At 43.8% G+C, this 22,054-nt stretch overlaps 4 protein-coding genes across 4 annotated transcripts; 1 reads left to right on the top strand and 3 right to left on the bottom strand.

The window, feature by feature from the left end:
* Positions 1 to 4,849: 4,849 nt before the first annotated feature.
* Positions 4,850 to 7,610, bottom strand: LOC124706846 (zinc finger CCCH domain-containing protein 34-like). Its single transcript, XM_047238513.1, has 3 exons — positions 7,509 to 7,610; positions 7,255 to 7,365; positions 4,850 to 6,343 (listed from the first exon to the last, which is right to left on the bottom strand). The coding sequence occupies exons 1-3, from the start codon at positions 7,608 to 7,610 to the stop codon at positions 5,054 to 5,056; spliced, it is 1,503 nt and encodes a 500-aa protein (XP_047094469.1). The 3' UTR covers positions 4,850 to 5,053.
* Positions 7,611 to 9,868: 2,258 nt separating this feature from the next.
* On the bottom strand, positions 9,869 to 13,522 carry LOC124649177. Its single transcript, XM_047188842.1, has 7 exons — positions 13,388 to 13,522; positions 13,224 to 13,282; positions 13,048 to 13,111; positions 12,731 to 12,928; positions 10,970 to 11,041; positions 10,312 to 10,472; positions 9,869 to 10,223 (listed from the first exon to the last, which is right to left on the bottom strand). Exons 1-7 carry the CDS (start codon positions 13,520 to 13,522, stop codon positions 10,106 to 10,108), a joined length of 807 nt encoding a protein of 268 aa, XP_047044798.1. The 3' UTR covers positions 9,869 to 10,105.
* A 273-nt stretch (positions 13,523 to 13,795) lies between these two features.
* Positions 13,796 to 16,552, top strand: LOC124649439. The gene is made up of 4 exons (XM_047189079.1): positions 13,796 to 13,842; positions 13,927 to 14,021; positions 14,116 to 14,206; positions 16,317 to 16,552. Exons 1-4 carry the CDS (start codon positions 13,811 to 13,813, stop codon positions 16,345 to 16,347), a joined length of 249 nt encoding a protein of 82 aa, XP_047045035.1. The 5' UTR covers positions 13,796 to 13,810; the 3' UTR covers positions 16,348 to 16,552.
* Positions 16,553 to 18,834: 2,282 nt separating this feature from the next.
* On the bottom strand, positions 18,835 to 21,715 carry LOC124708485 (BTB/POZ domain-containing protein At5g41330-like). The gene is made up of 2 exons (XM_047240172.1): positions 20,253 to 21,715; positions 18,835 to 19,057 (listed from the first exon to the last, which is right to left on the bottom strand). Exon 1 carries the CDS (start codon positions 21,695 to 21,697, stop codon positions 20,279 to 20,281), a length of 1,419 nt encoding a protein of 472 aa, XP_047096128.1. The 5' UTR covers positions 21,698 to 21,715; the 3' UTR covers positions 18,835 to 19,057; positions 20,253 to 20,278.
* Between the last annotated feature and the right edge of the window lie 339 nt (positions 21,716 to 22,054).

The following is a 22,054-nucleotide window of genomic DNA, read 5'->3' as shown; positions in this document are numbered from 1 at the left end:
CGAGAGGCGGGCGGGAAAGTAGCTCAGAGCCGCCGCCCACCACCAACCACCACCGGCGTGCCACCACCAGCCACCACCATCAGCCACCACCGGCGGGGGAAGAGCTGACGGGAGACAGGAGGGCCGCAGCGCAGACCGCCGCCCAGCCATCACGCGACCGGCCGTGGCGTCGAGAAGGGGGCTAGGTCGCCGTCCCCAGCGCGGAAAGAGGAATGGCCGCCGCCACACCCCGCGGCCTTTGGCCGGCGGCGCCACCGGCGGCGGCGGCGGGAGGCGGCTAGGTTTTGGGGGGGTGCGGGAGGCGGCTGTGTAGAAGACGTATCCTCGTTGTTGTAACAGATGACGCGACCAGATTTCAGTGAATCAAATAAGTGAATCTTTAGCCTCAAACTTTATCCATAAAAGAGTGTACTTCTACTTTTCCAGTACACTTTAAAGTAGCCAAAATTACTTCTCTCTCATCACACAGAAATCAAACTCAATAATATTCACCCATGCTATCTTTATTTTGTACGTGCTCTTAGTTTATTGGAGGTAAAAAAATTAAAGAGGAAAGATGTTGCTTTGCATCTTTCCCAATGTAATTTTCTCTTCACTTGATAATTTGTCTTGAAAAAACCCGCACGTCCACTTATTTGTGAATGAGAGTCCACTTATTTGTGAATGGGAGGGAGTAAGATGGAACTGCAAGCAATCATACACAACACTCAGAGATTACACTAAAATATTTTAGTTTGAAGAGTACAATCACTGGAAAGTTTCCAGTGTACATGAGCTCAAAAGTCGACACGATGACCGAAGGTCGGGATTTTATAAAGATATCTCAACTAAGCATTAAGAACTAATGAAGTGGGCTCGATGGTCCATAGACATAGACACAGTATCTGCATCACATGATAGCATTGTAACTATTGTCATGTATTGCTCAACAGAAGTAGTTGGGGTTGATAAGACAAAAAAAAAAAATACAACTAGAAACTAGAAAGGCATGGACTGTTGAAATGTTGACTTCGACTCGGTCATCCTTGCAAAAGAAAAGTTCAAGCTTCCCAAGAGTGCATGTTGGTCCAATCCAAGAAAATTTCTACAAAGTGGTGTTGCATATCTAACGGATTTTCTTTTGCTTTTAACAAAATGGTTCTCAACCAAGCACGCATATGTCAGGAAACAAATAAATTGGAACATCAAATTCATTAACAACTGAAAAAGCAGTACATAGTGCACTAAGAATATAATAGAAATAGCAGCGTTAGAGAACATAAGAGAACTCATTACATGAAGAAATGGACTCAGGATGCAGCTCAAGTAGCTGAATTCGCTGGCTGGCCAAGGTTATGAACATAGACCATGGTCAGCATTCAGGACTCTTAAGCTTTAGCCTTGCAATGTATCACCTCTGAAATATAAGACGTTTTGGTAGGCTAACCTACCAAACCGTATTATATTTTTGGATGGAGGTTAACACACATAGTAGGATGAGGAAAATCATCATCTGCAAATAATGTACAAGGACCTGTGATTCTGTGAACGACTTCTAAGATATACTGAAGAACAAAAAAAAAAGGTAGCAACGGCATACAAGCAAGCATGCAAACCTATTAATATCCCTAGCCGCAAATACTCAGAAAATACATACACCAGCCTAGTACCTTCTGGGCTTGGATGGCTGTGAGGGTTCTTCCTTCCTAAAAATTCCACAAAACATGCAGCTAGGAAACTTGGGTGAAGGTGGATCAAGAGCAGGCGGAACATGCCGAGTACGGAAGGCCTGGTTGTTGACGCTGGATGACTTGCCGCTGCGCTCCGACTTGTCGCGGCCCCTATGCTGGACAGCTCCCGTAGACCCGACGCTACGGGAGTGCCTTAGCTCCTTGGGTTCTAAGCTGCTGACATCTGCCTGCCCAGTTGCTCCGGCTGCGCGTTCGGTTAATATGGTTAATTCGGTTCGGTAAATACGGTTTTTCGGTAAATACAGTTTCAATACTTCGGTAAATACGGTTTCGTATAAAAATACGGTTCGGTTTCGGTAATAACCATATTAATTCGGTTCGGTTTCGGTAATAACCAAATTAACCAAAGTTGACGCACATTTTTGAATAACACCTATTTTTTATGGACATATATTTTGTTTCTATATTCTTAAAAGCCAAAAACTGATTAGGTTACAGTAGATAGAAATGATAGAGTGAAAATACGGCCAAATCAAAAAAACGATGCACGTTACAGACTTTAATAATGAGAATTCGGCCAAATTAAAATAAAACGATGCTCATTACGTACTGGAACTCACAACCTGTCTAGCATTTTATGTAACATACCACATCAAAACAGCCACGCTATTATACCTCTCTTTTGTAAGATGCACTTGTAAATAAATATAAACATTTTACGTGAATTAGGAATAGGCCTGGAAAGCAAAATTCATTGTTGGGCTACGCTCGGTTTTCTTCGGTTAACCTCGGTTTTTACGGTTTTTAACTGAATTAACTGATTGATGTATGGTTAGCACTTTTACTAACTGAAACCTAACCATAAAACCATAAAAACTGAAATTCGGTTTCGGTTAGGTTTTTTTCGGTTCGGTTTTATTCGGTTATGTGCAGTCGGACCAGTTGCCCCTTGATCCTTCTGGTTCTGGTCTTCAGCCAAAAACCCCTCCTCCCAGATCAGACCAGATGAACCAGACCTCCGAAATGTTTGGGAAGATCTCTGGAGCTCTGCCATCTTTCTCTCCACTTAATTCGTTACCGGTGTTCGTGAGTGATTGTTTCAGTGTGTGCACCTAGGAAGTCCTATTGGTGCATAATGAGGACTGCAGCTAGTAGGAAAGCCTGTACTGGCCAAACCTAATGATATACATGCATCAAGGAAGGGTGGCCATAAGAAAATTCAGGATGAATCACATGATGGCGACAACTGGAGAAGACTCCAAGATTAAGGGATAATGTAAGGTACGTCTGCACAATGAATTGACACCAAGTCAAGTATTAAATAAACTGGACCGTCTGCGTGCCTACATAAGTAGGACTATTACTAGTTGAAACACCGTCTTATTTGTTGTGATGTATTCAATAGCTAACAGAATATTTATCATTAAGTAGCTTAACAATAAATGCAGAATCAACAGCGAATTTCATTACCCCTTTCTCTCTTCTAAAATTCACTACACACCAATCTTAATACCCACCATGATCCTTCCAAGTATAAACCCTTCCACAGAAAACAGATCAATGTAACATTGTAAAAATTTACCCACTTTGACTAGCATCTTGTGGAGCTTCCCGCAGCTCAATCAAATTAAAATCAGAAAAGAAAAATATAGCAATCCACATTATCAACAAAACAAGGCCACCTCACTCATACAAAATGTGTTCTACATCTACTCACTTTCAACATTACAACTAGCTGGCAGGAGATCTCTCTACCACTGACTCATTTTCTAATAGGGCATGGCATCTTAGTTTGTTAGCTTTTTCCCGTGTACTAGCCTAGAAAACCAACTGATACACTAATATCTGAACTAATGCATAGAATCTCTGACAGCACAAAATCTCCATATCCAATTTGAAAAATTGGATTCTGAAATCAGAGGCATCTTATGGTACTAATCTGATTTCAAACAATCTAGAAACTTCCATATCTTTGGCCTGATCCGATTTGAGCAAGAATCCTGACGTAATACATCTCCATGATGGAAATGGAGTGGAAACACCAGAAACGGAGGCTTAAAGCCAAAGGGATAACCTACACCCTTTAGTTTTGAAATAACAACTTTCAGCCTCTAGCTGCCACTTCTGGTTTGTTTACCAGGAGAGAATGGTGATATGGTTCTTTTTATATATGAGGCTCCTGGTTATTTCTCAGTAGGGGTGTTCAAACACAGGATTTAATGTTTTATAACGGCCTCAACCCTTAAGTTGTATTACAAAAAAAAGTATAGATGAGGGTGTCAGTTTTTGTGTTCAATCTGCTCTCTGCCGTATACTGTGGACCCTCTCTAAACCACCCTGAACACCCCTATTTCTTGGTATGTCATCTAACTATTGCTTGAAAGTTCTCTCCTCTTATCGCCACATGTTATATAATAGTAGAACAGGACACTAATATGGCAGAAACAGAGAGAGATTGAACAAACCAATGTAAATCGTGTAATGATGCAGAAACATGCCGTAGTGCTAGATATTAAGAAACAAAAGATGCCCTGTTCAAGCAATTCTGAATTATTGTTCTATGCACCGATATAGGATTAGGCAATATTAATAAATATGGCCAATTTCCCTATGCCGCGCCGACAGTAGTAGTTTGTTCCAGTTACCTAATAAGATATAATCACCGAGTGGCTAAGTCACCAACATATTAACCCTCATTAAATTTACCAAGTTAAGTTATGGGAACATTCTTCACCGCAAAATGATTTCTCACCCAGCAGGTCAAAGGAAAATATGAATCACTCGTTTGCAGCAACACACAATTTTTTTTATTTGACAGAGTAGACATAAATCAATGAGATATGGTTGCTAGTTGCGCTTACTTGTCACCATCAGAAAAATTCAAGAGCGTGAATATTACATGTCTGCTAACAATTTCATGCATGCAAGCCTCACATATATTAGAAATAGGATATGTTAAGCAAAGTATCATATAATTTATAGTATAATGCACAAAGGTAGATACTGTTTAATCTGTTCAAAGGACATAAACTGTGCAGACTTACAGAAGTAAGTGCCACAATGATAATTGATGGTCTGCAAGACTTAACAAAAGTATATCTCCAGCGGGCTCTAACTTAGTTAAGAACGTAGCAACATGAAATAACAAGTTAATTAAGATCATTTACCAACTATAGGAGCTAGTGGATCCTGAATTTTGACTTGTTCCTCCTAAAATTGACCAGAATGTTAATAGTTTGCCTGCAGAAAAGTGACACTGCGTGTTCCATTCTATTCGACAGAAGTGCTCCCAAGTTGCTAAATAGCTGCCATAGACATCATTCAGACAAAGTTGAGCAGAAAACTGACATCACAGTTTATTTGCTCTTGCTACAGTAGTTGGGCTAGCCAATGGAAATTCCACCCTTGGTCTTGAGAAGCTCAGCCAAAGATTTGGGGCCCTCGAAATCATTTGAGAAGGATCTGCCATGAGGCATGCGAGCAACACAATGGCTAAAACTTGATTTGGATACAGAATTCTCTTCTTTTATCTGAGCTAGGGTTTTCGGCCCAGTAAAATCTGCTGTAGGATGTTCAGAAGATCTAGCAGAAATAATATTGTGTTGTTTTCCTCTAAGTTTTTTCTTCTGTCCCCTGAAGGTAGCGCAGACAACAGACTGAGGGCATTCTTCCATCAAGAAATCTTGCCTGCGTTGAGTGAATCTTGATTCAGTCTCTTGGGAATCATTCACGGGTTGAAGACCCCGCTGCCTCTTAGTGCGACGCTTCCTGCCCTTGGCACCATTTCTCTTCTCAAGTCTTCTCTTTGAAGAGTGTCTTGTCTCAATATGCTGATGAGAAAAAGCAACATCTGCCGCAGAGCTGATGAAGTTTCTGGAATTGAAGAACCTTTTGCCATACTCATCAGAACTTGACCTCACAAGATTTCTGCCATTGTGCGGTACATGTCCCGAAGTGGTCTCAGTGTCATGGTCTTGAACTCCTTCAAGATGACTAAAATACAAATAACTATGTTGATTGTCAAAGCCACAAAATGCTTGCCCATAGCATTGTGAATCATAATAATCCTGATCATAACAAGCTGGATCTCCAAAATCATATTTCACATGAAGCACTTGGGCATCTCTTTTCTGTGTCAATTGTTGCTCAAGGTCATTCTTGTTGGAGAGCCCATCATCCACGAGCACATCAAATCCGGGTGACGAATCGCGACTTTCATCTTGCTCTGTATCCTCCAGTGTTGAATCTCCTGACCTCTGATCTGAGTGGGTGAAACATTTCATGTGTTCACCCGTATCAATTGATGTTTTAGCTGCAATGGAAATAGCACCATCAACTTCGGGATATCTAGACTCATGAACTTCTTCTGAGTGGCATTTTTTTATGTAGCAAGGGGTGTCTTGACAAGGATTTGCGTGAGCATCCTTCGATACCACAGCCATCTCATCTCCCGCAGATTTTTCATTGACATCAGGATTAAAAGCTGTAGCTTGAGAAGTAATCCCCACATCATTGTTAGGAGTTCGAGGCTCGTGTAGGAAAGGGCAATTGTCAGCTTTTATGCAGGATGAGCTGTAGTAGAAATAACAAGGCTTGGTTTCCTTGGAAGGAACAGAACCATATGATGAGGGAGGGACTGACAAGGACTTGGTTCTGTTAAAATTTTCCATTGGCTGCAACAGGAGAAGCTAATCAGATAACAAGTACCAACAAAATGATGTTCCAAAATAACATAGCTAGGAAAATTAATAAGAAGCTATGATTCAGGGAGGTGTGGTTGTACACATCCTCCATCCATGTCCAAGACCACTTTGTCTTGGGTTTGGGTGTCTATTCTTCTTAATTAAAGCAATACCTATTTCATCCAAGGTATCTATGAAGAGTAGGTTCAACAAACAATTCGAGTCAATTACAAGAGCATAAAAGGATGAAGCTTCAATCAATAAACTCATGAATTGCTTAACAAAGGGAGCACTATCAGGGTAACTCACTGAGATAGTAAAACCTGATATCCTTTGTAGATTTGGTAACATGAGCACAGACAAAGACAAATAAATTAACTGCTGGGTGAAGTGACCTTCCCCCTCCTGTTTCTCACACATACATGATTTCATGACTATAAATATCTACACACAAAACGACAGAGCGCAAACTGAACATGTGATTGTTTTCTGTCACAAACTCACAATGCAGAGAAACAAAACTGTCACTAACTTCGAGTAACAGTGGGTCGGGCCGTTGCGCATGGTGGAATTAGAGAATTGGGGCCAATGTAAGCCTAGAATCAGCTGAAGGGTGTTTGTGAATTTCCTGTATAGCAAATGCCCACAAGGAGTCTGATCTATTAGCTAAGACAGATCCAATGTGATAAGGACCCCCAACAAGTTAGCTTAGCACATGTGTAATAATGGCACCCATCACTAACTACCAATGCAAGCCTCCTAGGCATGCAAGCAAGCACGCAAGCACGCAAGCACGGATGCACGCACCCACGTTTTCTTCATGATTACAGAAGCGCGCACACGCAGATATCAATTCAAAGGTGGTACTGAACACAGTGGGTGCGGAAGTACGGATTACACACAGGGTGGCGGAAGGTGCAGCTCGGGTTCACGCAGTTGCCGTGGAACCAGTACCAGCAGTTCCTGGGGTTGAACCGCGCCGCCTCGCAGTGGCGATACTCGCACTTGGACCCCTGCGACCAAAACCCCACACAAGCTACGATCAGCAAATCAATCAACAGATTCAGCACATGGTATCATTTTCCGGCTAAGAGACGCCGCGGAAACCCGACGAATCGACGGATTTGGGCTAGGGTTTTGCGAGGTAGTACGGTACCTTGGTGCAGCTGACGCGGGAGACGAGGAAGAAGACGCAGTCGGTGTCGCTCCTCCTCCGGCGCGGGTCCTCGCCCCCCTCCGCCGCAGCCGCGGACGCCATCGCGCCCCTGCTCTCTCCGCCGCTGCGTCGTCGGTGGAGGAGTTGCCGGCGGTGGCGGCGTGGGAAATGGAAGCCAGCGGGGCCCGCGACGTTTCGGGAAGAAGGGAAAAGCAGGTTTTGAACTTTTTTGCGCGTTGGGTCTGGGAACGAATCGCCTTCGTTTCTTCAAATGTGCATCCCAGTCCCTCGAAGTTTCGTATTTACATCTGTACTCCCTCCAGCCCTAAATGGTTGTGGCAGTTCAATGAATCTCTATATTTTGCTTAAATATGCGATAAATACTTATGGCCGGAGTGAATAATTGTTTTCATATTCATCACCCATTAACCATAATGACTCTCTTTTGCACTTGTCGAAATGAAAGTGAAACTGTGATACTCCCCCCATACCGATTTACAGGGTAGGGTAGTAAGCATATAAAAAAAAACTTTAACAACAAATTTGGTCAACAAAATATAAAATATATATCAAATTTTTTATTTAAAACTTCTTTTAAATATGAATCCAATGGTATAATTTTTGTGAAATATATCTTATATTTTATCGGCTAAATTTGTAATCAAAGTTATTTCTTGAAATGTGTAATACCTCTATAAACCGGTATGGAGGTAGTATTCCCTCAGTCCCACGAAACATGTCGAAGGTTTGTCAAAATTTGGATGTAGTATACTTCCTTTCCCAATAGTAGTTGGCATTTTTTCATGTAATTTGTTCCATAAATAGGCAACTCATTTATGGTCAAATGATTCTTTCAAGGGAATAGGCACAAAGAAAGGTGAAAAAATGTTCGAAAGATTGCGAAAATCCACAGGAGAAAGACAACACACCGGCCTCAACTAAGTTAAATACATCAAAAAGAGGCTAGTGAACCTATAGTGAAAGATGAGTACCTAAAATAATGGTCAAATAGATTATTTTGATGTGTTGTTTGGTGGTGGGAAGGGAAACACAATGCTTGGGGTGGATGACTCCTTTAATGACACCAACAATCAACACACGGTTTGATCCAAGAGTTTGAGGTTGACATGACTTCAAAAAAGGATGAAAGGAAAAAAAAAAGACATTGTGTACCAATTTTATTCTCATTTAGGTGTGGAGATGCATTGGAAACAAGTCACATGTATGACTAAGTAAGCTATTCATACCATGACTTCCGGTCAACCAAGATGCTACAACATAATGGTGTTAGCCAAGTAGGGAGATGTGCATGCTTAAAAGTTAAAAGTGGATGTGTGACCATACAAGAAAAGTTTGAATCAGAAACGAAGTAATACATAATTGTGATAGGATATGTGTGACACCAATCGAGGAGAAGCTAGTTTAACACCGATTAAGGTTGTTTAAGCACATCCAATAGGGCCCTTCTATAGCACCAATAAATAGTGGGATTTTAAAGGCTAGAGTAAATACCAAGAAAGGCAAGGAGAAGTGGCCACAAAAATAGAAGGATTATAATGTGCCTAGAGATTTGGCACTTGATAGGACTACATGAAAATCGGAAAAATCATATGTTGGAACCTTAATTTCTTCTCTTGTATTTTCAATGGGTTTCATCTCTACCATATCTTAATTTGGTTGGGATTACAGACTTAGTTGTTGTTATACTATATTACGTGTATTGCCATTGTTTCCAAAACTTTTGAACATGGTTTGTATTATTTTGAAAAGGGGGTATACCTCAGCCTTTGTACCAGTCAATGCACAGTACGACCTTTATACTTTAGTTTATCATCATAGCAATGATCACACCATTATATAAGATGGATATTATTGGAAGGGTGTCGTATCAACTAATCAAACTCCTCCTAGAAACAGAGTGCTCGTCCCTTCTCCCATTTGGAAAGAACCTCGACTAAAGAAATATCCTTTGACTCGCATAAGACCTTTCCAAGTTATTGCAAGCAATGGCAGGGTTGAATGGATGTTAAGCAGGGACGAAGTATCAAATCATTGGTAAAGATAATCCATGACATGATCTAGTTAACCAATATGGTTAACGTGTAACAGCATTAGCTTCAGCACATATGTCTAAACCACCAGATACAAACGCCGTAGGAAACAAAGACCTATCTACAAACCCAAATATACCAAGCCTGAGACGAAGCGGTTGTTGTGTTACCAGGTTCCAGTAACATACATTTTGCTTTTGAGGCAAAGAAGGTATGTGTTCATTGGAGCAAAATTTATGTCATCTTACCCAACTATTCTAAATGCAGAACATGCAATATCCAATCAACTTCAAATCATTGAAGGGAGTATTTGAGTTCAATTATTTCAGGTGCATTCAATCCATGCAGAGAATCCACGCTGTTACACAATGTGACTGTATGGCGATAAACAAGGCTGCCAATCCAAACGTGTGCTATCTTCCTATCTGTCAGAAAGGTACTGTCACTCGTTAACATGCAGGAAAGAACGGAAAACAGCCCAGAAACAACAATTAAACAAAATTTCTCCAATCAAAGATGGTAAATATTCCAGAAGCCGTTCTAATTTCATTTTTCATCTAACAATACGGAGGTACACGTTGTTAGCGATGACAACTCTTCCTGTGTCGCAGTTCCAAAGCCTTGCCATCTTATCCTTCCCAGGCGATCGACCAGGTATATGTACCTGCAGTACCAGAGTTGAACTACCTTGTCATAACCAGAACCTCTGCTTCTAATTTATTGACTGATTTTAAGGATGGGAGAAACATTACCCAGTAAGAAGGTTTACAATTTGGAGCTCTTTCCTGAAGTCATAGTGGTCCCCAAAGGCATATACGACATGTCTTTGTGGATTGTTTGATTTTTTCGTCACCTTGAGAAATGCACGCCTCATAGGACTTGATGACAGCAACCATGAATCTATAAATGAGACCTGAAACACAAATCTTCCTTCAGCTAGCAGCCTCATATGGTGTAAGGCATTTTTCTTCAGAATAATTGAAATCTCTTAAAGTTAATTATTGCCAACACATCAGGTACTACCAATATTTAATTTCCAATAGTGATTCATAATAAGAGTTCTATCGCAGACACCATGATGTAAGATGGGAAACTGCTACACGATCACATCTGACTCCAGAAACAGAGATCCAATCAGAAGAAAGCCAATAATCGAAGACAAGTAATGTGCATTATAAACTATAGGACATATTTTCTCACACCCAACACATACACAAAGAGAGAGACACGTATTTAACATTCAAGATCATTCCAAAGGAAATGAGGGTAATTTTCTCTATCCATTTATTATTAGATTACACAAAGTTTAGAGAAAATAACTGAAGCACCATCTAACGTAGATCGAAATAAAAAGGCCAATAAACATACTTTGCACTGTGTAACAAACTGACAATAATTATGTAAGAATACCTCATACACTTGAACTTTGCCAGAAGCACCAAATGCATCAAGAAAAGGTAGACTCCACGATTCTGCCATTTTCTGTTGAACAAAAAGCTATTGAGCGACTCATTGGACACCCTACATATTCACTAAAAAAACATATATCGATGTTGGCAATGTAATAGAACACGAAACCAGAGCTCAATATGCCAAGTATGGCTTCCAGACTTGTAGGTAACCAATCATTGATGGATTTGTCTTAAGTGCATACAAATAGCTTCTTTGGGTAGATCAATTGGAAGAAGTTGAAGTTGTGTGTCATGCACCTGTCTATAATTCAACTAGGAGCAACTGAATGTTGTTGTCTGAGTTTTAGGAACTTGACATGGTAATTTGCAACAAAGGAGACGCATAATAGAGTTAAACAAGAGGTTACACATTTTTGGAGCTTGTTGACAATGCAACAGTGGACTTTGTTGGCAGTTGGCACATCCATGGTTTTAAAGGCGCCAAGGCGTCCTAAGGCGAAGGGGGGCGCTCCGACGCTTAGGCGACGCCTAGGCGGACGCTTTGGACGCCTAGGCGCCTAAGGCGGGCGTTTTTCTAAGGCGGAGGGGGAGCGCTTGGACGCTTAGGCGTCCCTAAGGCGACGCTTAGGCGACGCCTTTAAAACCATGGGCACATCCTAATATTTGTACATGATAGGATGCAGGATAAGTAGCTTCTGGAAATATATCATAAAGGAGCTGATTGTTCTGATTTCCATACTGTATTAGGCTCTGACAGTAATCTTAGTACCTAAAGACTACTCCCTCCGTTCCATAACTCTTGTCGTGGTTTTAATTCTCGTTTAAGTTCAGAACTAAAACCACAACAAGAATTATTGGAATGGAGGGAGTATTAATTACCAAAAAAAGTGAATCATATATACTGACCAGTAATTACCAGTATACCACTACTGGAAACAAAGGTTGGGTATACTCAATTTTGTAAGACAAATTTGTGGCTTTTCAAGGCACAAAAAACAGAGCACAAACAAGCAAGTAGAAACTTATTTGGAGTGTATGGATGGATGATACCATGGTACCATCTAAAGTTCTAAACATACTTTGGAATACACGGATGAAGCACAAGCAACATGGCTGAAGAAAAGGGACACACGTCAGACACCATTTCAGTATGTTCTAGTTTAGTGATCCGAGGTGGGCAAGAAAAAACAAAATAAGTTACACCTTTTTCTGGATGAGCTGAAGTCTGAATTGGCTCAGGAAATGCTAGAGGCCCAAGTGAACTACAGGCCGAGCTACAACATCCTTAGGGTACATATACTTCATATGGGCTCGATTACCACTAAAATTTCAAATCATAAACAGCCACAGACAACAGCACACAATTGGTTATTGTCCAAACATCACACTGGACGTATAACATCTAGCAGCATTTCTCTTTTCAGTTTGCATCTGGCGAGTAAGAAAATGCATGCTATGCACTTGTCATGCTCAATGGTCATCATTTATTTCTTCCATTTTTTATTTTGAGAAGCTTGACTACAACTCAAAGACATATGGTAAGATAAAAGTCGTGGAAAACTTCTAACTGAAAGTGTGAAATAGTTGAAGCAGTGAAAGCATGACTATGGCTACGGTCTTCTAACTTCTATAAGAGAACTGTTCTTATCAAATATGGAGGAACCATCCAGGTTCAACAGGCGGTCATACATATTTACTAATGTAAGTGCAGAATATGTAGCAGTACACCGATCACCAAATATACTGCATCTTCTCATACCTGCGAGCTTGCACGAAAGGAAAGGCACACCAGTGATGCATCAGGAACCACGGCGCCAGCCGCCTCAGGACTACTGTATTCCGGCGGAGGAGCAACAAACGGTAGTCGCAATGCCCCGCCACCAGGGGACTCCAAAGGAAGATCAGGGAACTTCACAGCAGCAACCTCCGGTATGATGACCTTAGTCGCCATGGCAATCTACACCGTTTCAAGTACAGTTACTGCGTGAGTACCCCGGTCTCACCGATCATCCAGCCTCATGAACTGTAAAGAGTCAAATACCACGCTGAATACCACATTATTCATGACATATATACCTTGCCGCCGTTCTTGCGGATCTCCGAGATGTCCTCGAAGTACCCCCGGCTCATCTCCTCAGAACTGCACTAGACCAACCAATCAAAGGTTCAGAACTAAACAACCACACAATGCACCCACACGGTAGGGTAGAGAGCGATAATCAGGAGGACTGATGTGAGGAGAAGAGCCTTACAGCCTTGCCTTCGCCTTCGCCTTGGCCTCCGCATCCTTGGCAGCCTCCTTTTCCCCTTTCTGATCATCCGTCCAACCCAACAGCACGAGGAAACCATGTGAGTAAACCTTCTAACGGATTGCAGTTGCAGAGAGGAGCAGGAGGAGACGACCCAAGGCGCATACCTTGAAGAAATCGAAGAAACCACGGGTGAACACCGCGGGCGTGGACGGAACGCCGCAGCGTACCCTCTCACCGACAGCGCCGGCGCCGGAGAGGCGGAGAAGCGGCCCCGCCGCTCGCGCCGCCCTCAGCATCATCGCCGCCGCCGATCTAAGCCGGTGAGGACTAGTGTCAAAAACAGAAAACCAACGTGCCGAGCCGGCCCAGGAAACGACTTCCCTCTTGACACGTTAGCGCAGCCTGAAGACGTAATTTCAATTTACGCGAACGACGCTGCTCTGACGTAATACCACGGCCGCTAGACAGGCGCCAACAGAAACCGCGGAGTCCCAAAACCAGCGGCGCCGAACGGAGGAAGCAAAACCCGCTTCCCCTCCGGCTCGATTCGAGATTCGACTCGATTCGATTCTTCTCCGTCTCCGATCATGGCGTCCTCCTCCGCCGCGTCGCAATTCGAGTAAGTTCTCCGGTTCCCGCTCTCCCAATCCCTAGTCCACCTGCTCGCCGATCGATCTGACGTACCCGTGTCGTCTCGGAGCAGCGATCCGTCGTCGGTGAGGCGCCCGCCACCGCCTCAGAGGAAGCCGCCGTTGCTGATGCTGCTGCCGCTCATCTACGCCCCGGCTCTGCCCCTCAGTACGTATCCCATCCGTGCACCTCCCCGCCGCAATTCATTGGTCGGATCGTGTTGCTAACTAGGGTTGCTGTTTGGCCCGTGTGTGGGGAACAGTCAGGATCGGGCTCAGGCACAACCCGGTGTGGAGGGACCGCCTCTTCTACGGCGTCCTCGCCGGCGCATTCGCCCACGGCACCTACCTCATGTACGTCCTCTGTCCGTATGTTATTTGATTCTCGTAACTGTGATTAATCTGTGATAGGTGTGAGCATTGCTGTCTGCAGCGATTGCTCTCTTGCTGGTTTTATTAGCTGCTCGATATGTATTCTGACTACAGGATGTGTCCATTCCTAGTCCATATCAGTGAGCCTACTAGGAGAGGCTGTAGTTTCGTAAGGGTATGCCATGGATTGGAAGCTATTACAGCGTGCAACCATGTGTCTCATATACACATATGATGATTATGCAGCGTGTCATTCTCTATTTCCAACTATATAAAGTGCTACACACATCTGCATTTGAGAGTTGTAGTACGGAGTATGGTATTTTGATTTCAGCCCCGTCTTGTGTTTGCTGTTAAACTGCATCATGGACACCGTATACATAAATGTTAATAGTGCTTTGACCATGATTAAAAAAACTGAGAAGATAATATTGTACATAAGCGCAAATTTTTAGATCATTTTTTGAGTATACCTGAAAAGGATGTGATTGGATGACTTGGGTAACCAACCATTGCTGATTCAGCATAATGCACATGAACCATCAGTTCAGCAAAGAACATGAGCTTGATAATCTTCTGTAATAGTTTGCTATGAGCATAATTGCCGTCTGCTGTAGATTGTTCTCTTGCTGGTTTTATTAGCCGGTCGATATATTCTGACTACGGAAGCCTAATCGATATCGGTGAGCCTACTATGAGAGGCCCTAGTTTCGCAAGGATATGACATGGATTGGAAACTTTTAGAGCATTCAACCATGTGTAATAATTGTTTATGATAATCATGCAGTATGTTATTCTCTGTTTCCTACTATACAAAATCTGCGCACATCTGTATCTGACAGTTGTAGCTGTAGTGTCATATTTTGATTTCTGCATGTCTGGTATTTGCTAAGGAGCTGCATCATGGACACAGTATACAAACATTAATTATGCTTTGACCATGATTTTAAAATAATTGAGAATATATGTAGAATAGCGCAAATTTTAGATCACCTTGAGTATACTGAAATGATTGGATGACTTGGGGAACCAATTGGTGCTGATTAAACACATAATGCGCATGAAGCATTGGTTCTGGAAAGAACACGAGCTTGATGATCTTCTGTAATAGTTTGCTATGATCATAACTGTCTTCTGTTATGTTTTTTTTTTCTTACTCATGTTAGTGAGTGATGCATACAATCATGACTGCATGCGAAATTGCATGAAAGCTAGGAATGTGTGCATGTGTCATGTATTTCTACGAAATTGCATGAAAGCTAGGAATGTGTGCATGTGTCATGTATTTGTACGGAGTGTTGGAGTTCCGTCTTGCAGTGTATTTGGCAAAGAGCTATGTCCATGTGTGGCATCTATTTGTACGAAATTTCATGAAAGCTAGGAATGTGTGCATGTGTCATATATTTGTATGGAGTGGGAGTTTCCTCTTGCAGTGTATTTGGCGAAGAGCTATGTCCATGTGTGGCATATTAGACATGGATGAATCAAATGAGAATCCAATTCCATCCCTGTCTATTTTATTTAATTCAGATGCAAATCAATATTGTATAGTACGAGTGATGTTACTTGTGAAATACATGCACTAAACAAGTTGCATGAACTCCTCTTCTAATCCACTCTCTTTTTATGAAATGATCCCGTTGTAATGTATTTACATGCTCTAATTTTGGTTTAGACTTTGTTATACATACATATGGGAGAAAATTCCGCTCTAAACTACAATGGTCATTTTTTTTTGTGTCTGAAAATGTTGCTGCTGTGCTTGTGCATACTGGTTTGCAGTGATGCTGCTGGTAGCTACCTCCACTGCACTGGATCATTTTATCATCCACTAATCCAATTCTTGATGTCTGCCAGTGCTTTGATTTCTGAACAACTACAGTTTTCCAAATGTAGTATTGAAAGATAGTTGGCCACTTCAAATACATTTGTCATTCCTTCTGGAAATGCAGTTTTTTTTTATTTTTATCAAACTAGTTCATGCCTTTGCCAGGTTTCATGAATATTGTGTCATTGTGTGCCTTCACAAAGTTCACGGATATAATTTATTCACCAAGATAATCTTATGTGGTTGTCATTAATGTTCTTTCAGATCGGAACTGTATGACTCTGAGAGCAAGTGAACTACGCCCCTCCAAAGATCCTGCTATGAGTTCTCCGGCAGTAAATTTTGATTTGATTGCAAGTCTACAATTGATGAGGCTGACTAATTTTTTGTATTAGCAAATTTGCTCACTATCTGTTTTTCTTAATCGTATTTAAGGTCTGTGTTTGTTATGATGATAGAACTTTGAGCACGCAAAATAATGATTGCTTTGTGAGAATCCAGCAACAGTTTCTATTTTCCATTCGTTGCAGTTATATATTCCCTTTCCCCTTGTCATTTTCTGGTATATTTTGTGCTGATGTGTAGCCATTTATGATGTGTAGCCATTTATTAAGTAAAATATGGAGTATATTGTAATGTTCGAAAGAAAAAGGAAAAACCATCAAGACCAATGGATTGACTTGTTCTGAGGGTTGTCGAAGATTTTTGTTATAGGATTTTTGGATCATACTGAGATTGTTTGACCAAGGCTACAACTGTTCTGTTTGAATGTCTAACGTGTCGGGGGTGTCACCGGAAGCAAAACAAAGACAAGAAATCAAACTTAATGCACATAAGTTAATTACTGTTTGATAATCCAACTGTAAGATGTTTATAACGCAGACTTTTCGTAATAAAAAGTTTGGGATTGGCATTTCTTACAAACTAAAACCATGGAAAAGTTCTTCTGCCTTATGTCAAAACTCATTAGTGCGTTGCATTCACAATCTCATGTGATCATAGGTGGGAGTGGTATGGGACAAATGACGCTGGGAACCAAATAGACGCAAAAGAGAATGAAAAAAGCAACTCTAATAGAAAAATGAAGAAATAAGGCTGAATCTATACAGAAATCCATTACACGCGAGTCGTACATGCCTACATGGATACACCGTGACTAGTGACTACCGCAGCTGCGGTAGGGTGGATGCTTCACTGATATGTTGTGTTTCTAGTGTACACGAGCGCATATGGTTCCGTCAATCGGTGTCCATGTTTTGCTATTTCTTGAGAAGTAACAACTGTAATCACCTCCATCAGAGCATCTCCAGTCGTGTTCCCCAAACGGCGCCGAATCGAGTGTTTAGGGGACGAGTTTTGTTCGTGCCGCGTTTGGGGGGCGTCGCTTCCCAGTCGCGTCCCCAAACGCTGTCCCCAATAAGGAATTCAAATAGTTTGCATTCAAAAGAGATTGTTCCTGCCGAAATCATCGCGATCAGAGTAGCGGCGATCAAAGTACTGGGCGCGCGATCATATTACATACTGACGAAAGAATTAGAAGAAGGGGTTGGGGTAGAGCGACACCGACGCCGACGGCGCATCCTGAGTCGATGTAGGCCCGTCGATCACGATGAACTCGTCATGATCTGATCGGTGTGCATGCTCCGTCGCCAACGTCGAGGTAGAGGCAGACGCAGGTGTAGTAGCAGATGCTGTCGCAGACGCGTCTACCGGCTCTTGCTCCGGGGTTGGGGCCGCTGCTGCTGCCTGGGCCACCACCTCGGTCGCCGCCATTTTGTCTTCGATGGCGTCGAGGATCTGGCCTTTGAAGAAGTTGTGCACCGCTCGCGTCCGGGGAGACATTCCTTCTGTCGACGCTCTCAGAGGGACACGTCGTCCCTGCGTTTCTTCAGCTCCATCTTCTCCTCTTGCCTCTTGAGCAGCGCCTCCCACCTTTCCTCTGCCTTTTTGTCGCGGGAGAGCAAGGTCGAGGAGACCTTGACGCGTTAGCGACGCCTCCGTCTTCTCGGACGACGCATCATCGGTCAAGGTGGTCTTGGCAGTCTTGTTGCCGATAGGACGCTCTGCCGATGTTGCCAGCGGAGCATCCAGATCAATGACGCCTTTCCCTTCGACAACGAAACGTGCGTCAACTTCCATTTGGGGTTCTTCTTGAGCTTGCTATAGCAATGCATCAGCGCGAATGACTTATGCCCATCCGAGTTCTTCTGGTACAAATCCATTGCCTTGTCAAACTAACCAAAGGAAGCGCAATCATTTCATCGAACATAATGTAGGCTCTACAGATTATGTAAGAAAGAGTCGTACCAGTTGGCGGGAGAGGTGCGATGTGGCAGGAGCGGTGGACAAATTTTTTCTGTGCCGCTGACACGTCGGTCCCGCCACACCTCACTTTTCGTTGTGTCCGGCGTCCCCGGAGCATCCCCTGTGTAGCGGAGATGGGCTCGGGCGCCGGAGACCGTATCGGGTAGCGCCGGACAAAAATCGGGTTTGGAGGGCGCGGCTGGGAACGTTTTTTTTGTCCAGCGCGCCTCAAATGATCAAATCGCTTTGGGGGACGCGACTGGAGATGCTCTCAGTCCATTGAAAACTAACTTCTATTTGAGTGTTTCCCACACCTAAAACAAGCTATCAATGTTATAACACAGCACACAAGGCTACACAAAGTCATATATGGTCCCTCGTCAACCTAGATCTCAGTCCTCCTTCAAAGCAACCTTATTAAGGTGTTGCTATATAGTACTCGTACTAGAACAGTGAGCACACCTTATGTCATATTTATATAGTACTCCGTACATATATGAGAATTATCCTACGAAGTTTGAAGCAGCTCTTCTCTCAACATGAAACTTCTCAACTTTTTTGTCAACCTTACAACTCCAATAGAATTCAGAAATGAGATAGTAATGTCGGAGGATTCAGCAATAGACATTAAGAAATCATCTGATTGCAGCACAATAGGTAGGGAACTAGAACCTGAAGATCTGCAAAGGCAGGATGAAAAGCTTGTGCACAAGCAGATACACAAAAGCAGGCTATATCAGAACCAATGTAAAGATATTGGGCAATGTAGTTTAGATAAAAATACAAAACTGGAAAGCCTTTTTGCTTTATAGCAGGAAACAGCTTCCCTACTACGTGTAATCTATCATCCAAGAAAAACAGAAGTTCAACGTATTGAGTTGTCAAATGCTTTGCCCGGTAAATAGTGAGCTAAATAGAAACTAAACCAGCTACTCATATTCATAAAACATAATGTATGGAACTCGGGATACTTATTGGTAGTTCAGGAGGTCAATTAACACATTTTAGTGGGGTTTCACTTGTTGAACCGTGTCATCAAATGCATTAACTGTATATATTTGGTTACCTATAATCTCCAGCTTATGAAATTCAATAGTTTCTGTCAGAACCAGTTGACCAATAAGAAATTTTAGTATCTATAAGATCAACCTCCACCAGCAAATACCAGAAGAACAAACAATATGCATTGTCGATTTGAGATTCTAGCCTCTGAACAAGGAGAGTTGAGTAACCCATGCATCACTATTCCTAACCATCAAATCTTACACATGTTACTCAAACCCAAACCTTGAATGTGTGCGCTCCGGTGCAGGACACAGCTTCAGCAAACACAATTGAGAGCAGGAACATAAAGTTTTCAGCGCGACGGCATATAGTTGGCTGTTTTTCAGCATATAAGATGTGCTCATTGAGCCAACACATGGGACACTAATATGCAGAAAAACAAGCAATCAACATGCACTACTACTGTAACTTGCTCTAAAACAGATAACTGCAAAGTGTGTTGTAACCGATTTGCACGTCATGCTGGAATGGTGATGAGTTTCCAGAAGCTTTTTTTTTCCTTGAACATGAGCTTCTAGAAATTGTCCAGGTAAGATGGTTAATGATTAGATGAACTTACATGTTGCTTTTGGGAATTTGTTTTTACAGTAACCAAAGTGTCTATCTCAGTATACTAAAAGCAGACTGATTAGCATTTAATTCTACTTGGTTTTTTGCTTACAGATATGTGCTCGATGACATTTTTGCAATTCTAGTGGGTAATCACGAATTTAGGCATATTACAATGTAGATTGTGTTCAACCTTAATGTAACATCATACAAGTACAACAAACACATAAACTACATCTATAGAGGTGAACAAGAACATCAACTGAATTTGAGATCTCTTACATGTTTGTATAGTCTTGTTCCTTTATTCAGAGTTGCACTGACGTTGCACCTGAAGCACTATCCCACACCTCGATAGACCGCTGATCGACTCTAGCCAATGCCATCCTGCTGCCTCCAAAGGCCCAGCTGACGATCTTTGCCTTCTCCATCACCCCCTCCAGGCTGCCTGCAGTACTCATGGATGGCCCATTCCCTACCCAGTTCCTCCTCATCGCCTTCTTCTTACCAGCCTCCGACGTCAACTCCACCTGTGACCAAACCTCAACATCTGCCCCGCGCGCCACAAACACCCAATCGCGGTAGCACTCAACCCTACAATTGTTCCCATCCTTTCTGCGAGATGCTGCAGCTGCACTCGCCCTTTTCTCGTCCCCGATGCACACCCAGGGCTCGACGCCAATGCCATCACCACCAAGTCTCCTCAAGTCAGCCATGAAAACCTCACCGGACGCAGCCCCCACCTTAAACAACGCCGACAGCGAGTCTGACGCAGCAACGTCTGCGAAGCAGTCCTCCTTCTCCCTGACCTCCCACACCGGCACCGTGGCGCTCGCCCGGACATCCCACAGGCGTATGTCGCCCACCATTCCAGCCGGCCCAGAGTGTGACCCGGCGGCGAGCAAGAGACTGTGCCCGGCAAGCCATCCGAGCTTGGTCGGCGGTATCGCCGCCTCCACGTCCGCGCCGAACACCTCCTTCCGCCCGATTTCGGCCACGGGTGTGAGGGAGTTCAGATCGAACGCCACGACGGCGCTCGAGTTCCGCCGCGCTGACTCGAAGCTGGCGAAGAGCCACTGTGGCGCCGCTTCTGAGGCGGCGAGGGAGAGCACGGAGGCAGAAGGCGAGTCCGGCCAAGAAAGCGCTTCTGAAGCTGTGGCCGGGGCGTCTCCCGGGAACCGGCAGAGGTGGACGCCGGGGAAGTCGCGCGCGCCAGCGAGGGCGAGGGTTGGGGACACCGCGACGAGCGAGTCGACGGCGGGGAGCGGCGTGAGGACGCTGGTGCGGGAGGCGAGCGCGGCGTCGAAGCTGGTAACAACCCCGCCGTGCGCGGCGAAGAGGGAGGCTGTGGTCGGGGAGGGGGAGATGGCCACTGCGGAGGGAGCGACGCGGCCGGTTAGGGGGAGGAGGGCGGCGGGGCGCAGGGAGAGGGGGGAGAAGGCGGACGCGGGGGAAAGGGAGGCGAGGAGGGCGCCGTCGAGTGCGAAGTGCCGCGCCTCGGCGAGGAGGGCCGGAGAGGGAGGAGGGGACGCGAGGCGGCCGCAGCGGAGGAAGGAGAGGATGAGGGCGAAGAGGCGCGGGTCGCGATCGAGGAAGTGTGGCGTGGTTGGGGGCGAAGGGGCGAGGGAGGCGAGCGGGGAGGATGCGCCGGCGCGGGAGAGGGTGGCCGCGGTGGTCTGGAAGAGCTCGCCGCCGACGTTGAGGGTGACGACGGATGTGGACGCCATGGCTGGGGATGGGGAATTCTGCGTAGGAGACTAGGAGTGGTGTTGACTTCGAGTGACATTTTGGCAACGGCCAGGCTCGGCAAGAAAGGAGGCCGGGGAAAATTATTTCGTTTGGGCCGAAAAACATTAACAGGCTGGATACTCGGCCCGCAAAAGAGTCCGGTTTTGTCCTGCATTCTTTTGAGCTTCGAGCAACAAAAAAAAAAGCTGCGTTATCATGTTTAATCAGTTTTCGTGCTTGAGACAGTTCAGAACAAAAATTTCTGTGCTTGATACAGTTCAAAAACAAAGTTTCCGTGCTTGAGATGTTGGTCTCACAGTGTATTTTCCATTTCAAAACATGTGTGACTGATCCGA

Source organism: Lolium rigidum, chromosome 4 (assembly GCF_022539505.1).
Source record: "Lolium rigidum isolate FL_2022 chromosome 4, APGP_CSIRO_Lrig_0.1, whole genome shotgun sequence".
Taxonomy (NCBI): Eukaryota; Viridiplantae; Streptophyta; class Magnoliopsida; order Poales; family Poaceae; genus Lolium; species Lolium rigidum.
The sequence above is the reverse complement of the archived record's forward strand: the minus strand, read 5'-3'. Positions and strand labels throughout refer to the sequence as shown.

What these genes read in the sequence shown, in the direction of transcription:
- LOC124706846 (XM_047238513.1), bottom strand. Translation starts at nt 7,610, where the DNA reads ATGGCGTCCGCGGCTGCGGCGGAGGGGGGCGAGGACCCGCGCCGGAGG. An exon ending in CCCGCGTCAGCTGCACCAAG is followed by an intron (nt 7,366 to 7,508) that starts GTACCGTACTAC and finishes TTTTGGTCGCAG; the next exon opens with GGGTCCAAGTGCGAGTATCG. An exon ending in GCTGCACCTTCCGCCACCCT is followed by an intron (nt 6,344 to 7,254) that starts GTGTGTAATCCG and finishes CTCCTGTTGCAG; the next exon opens with CCAATGGAAAATTTTAACAG.
- LOC124649177 (XM_047188842.1), bottom strand. Translation starts at nt 13,522, where the DNA reads ATGATGCTGAGGGCGGCGCGAGCGGCGGGGCCGCTTCTCCGCCTCTCC. An exon ending in GTTTCTTCGATTTCTTCAAG is followed by an intron (nt 13,283 to 13,387) that starts GTATGCGCCTTG and finishes ACGGATGATCAG; the next exon opens with AAAGGGGAAAAGGAGGCTGC. An exon ending in GCAAAGTTCAAGTGTATGAG is followed by an intron (nt 10,473 to 10,969) that starts GTATTCTTACAT and finishes TTTGTGTTTCAG; the next exon opens with GTCTCATTTATAGATTCATG.
- LOC124649439 (XM_047189079.1), top strand. Translation starts at nt 13,811, where the DNA reads ATGGCGTCCTCCTCCGCCGCGTCGCAATTCGA. An exon ending in TCCGCCGCGTCGCAATTCGA is followed by an intron (nt 13,843 to 13,926) that starts GTAAGTTCTCCG and finishes GTCTCGGAGCAG; the next exon opens with CGATCCGTCGTCGGTGAGGC. An exon ending in CGCCCCGGCTCTGCCCCTCA is followed by an intron (nt 14,022 to 14,115) that starts GTACGTATCCCA and finishes TGTGGGGAACAG; the next exon opens with TCAGGATCGGGCTCAGGCAC.
- LOC124708485 (XM_047240172.1), bottom strand. Translation starts at nt 21,697, where the DNA reads ATGGCGTCCACATCCGTCGTCACCCTCAACGTCGGCGGCGAGCTCTTC.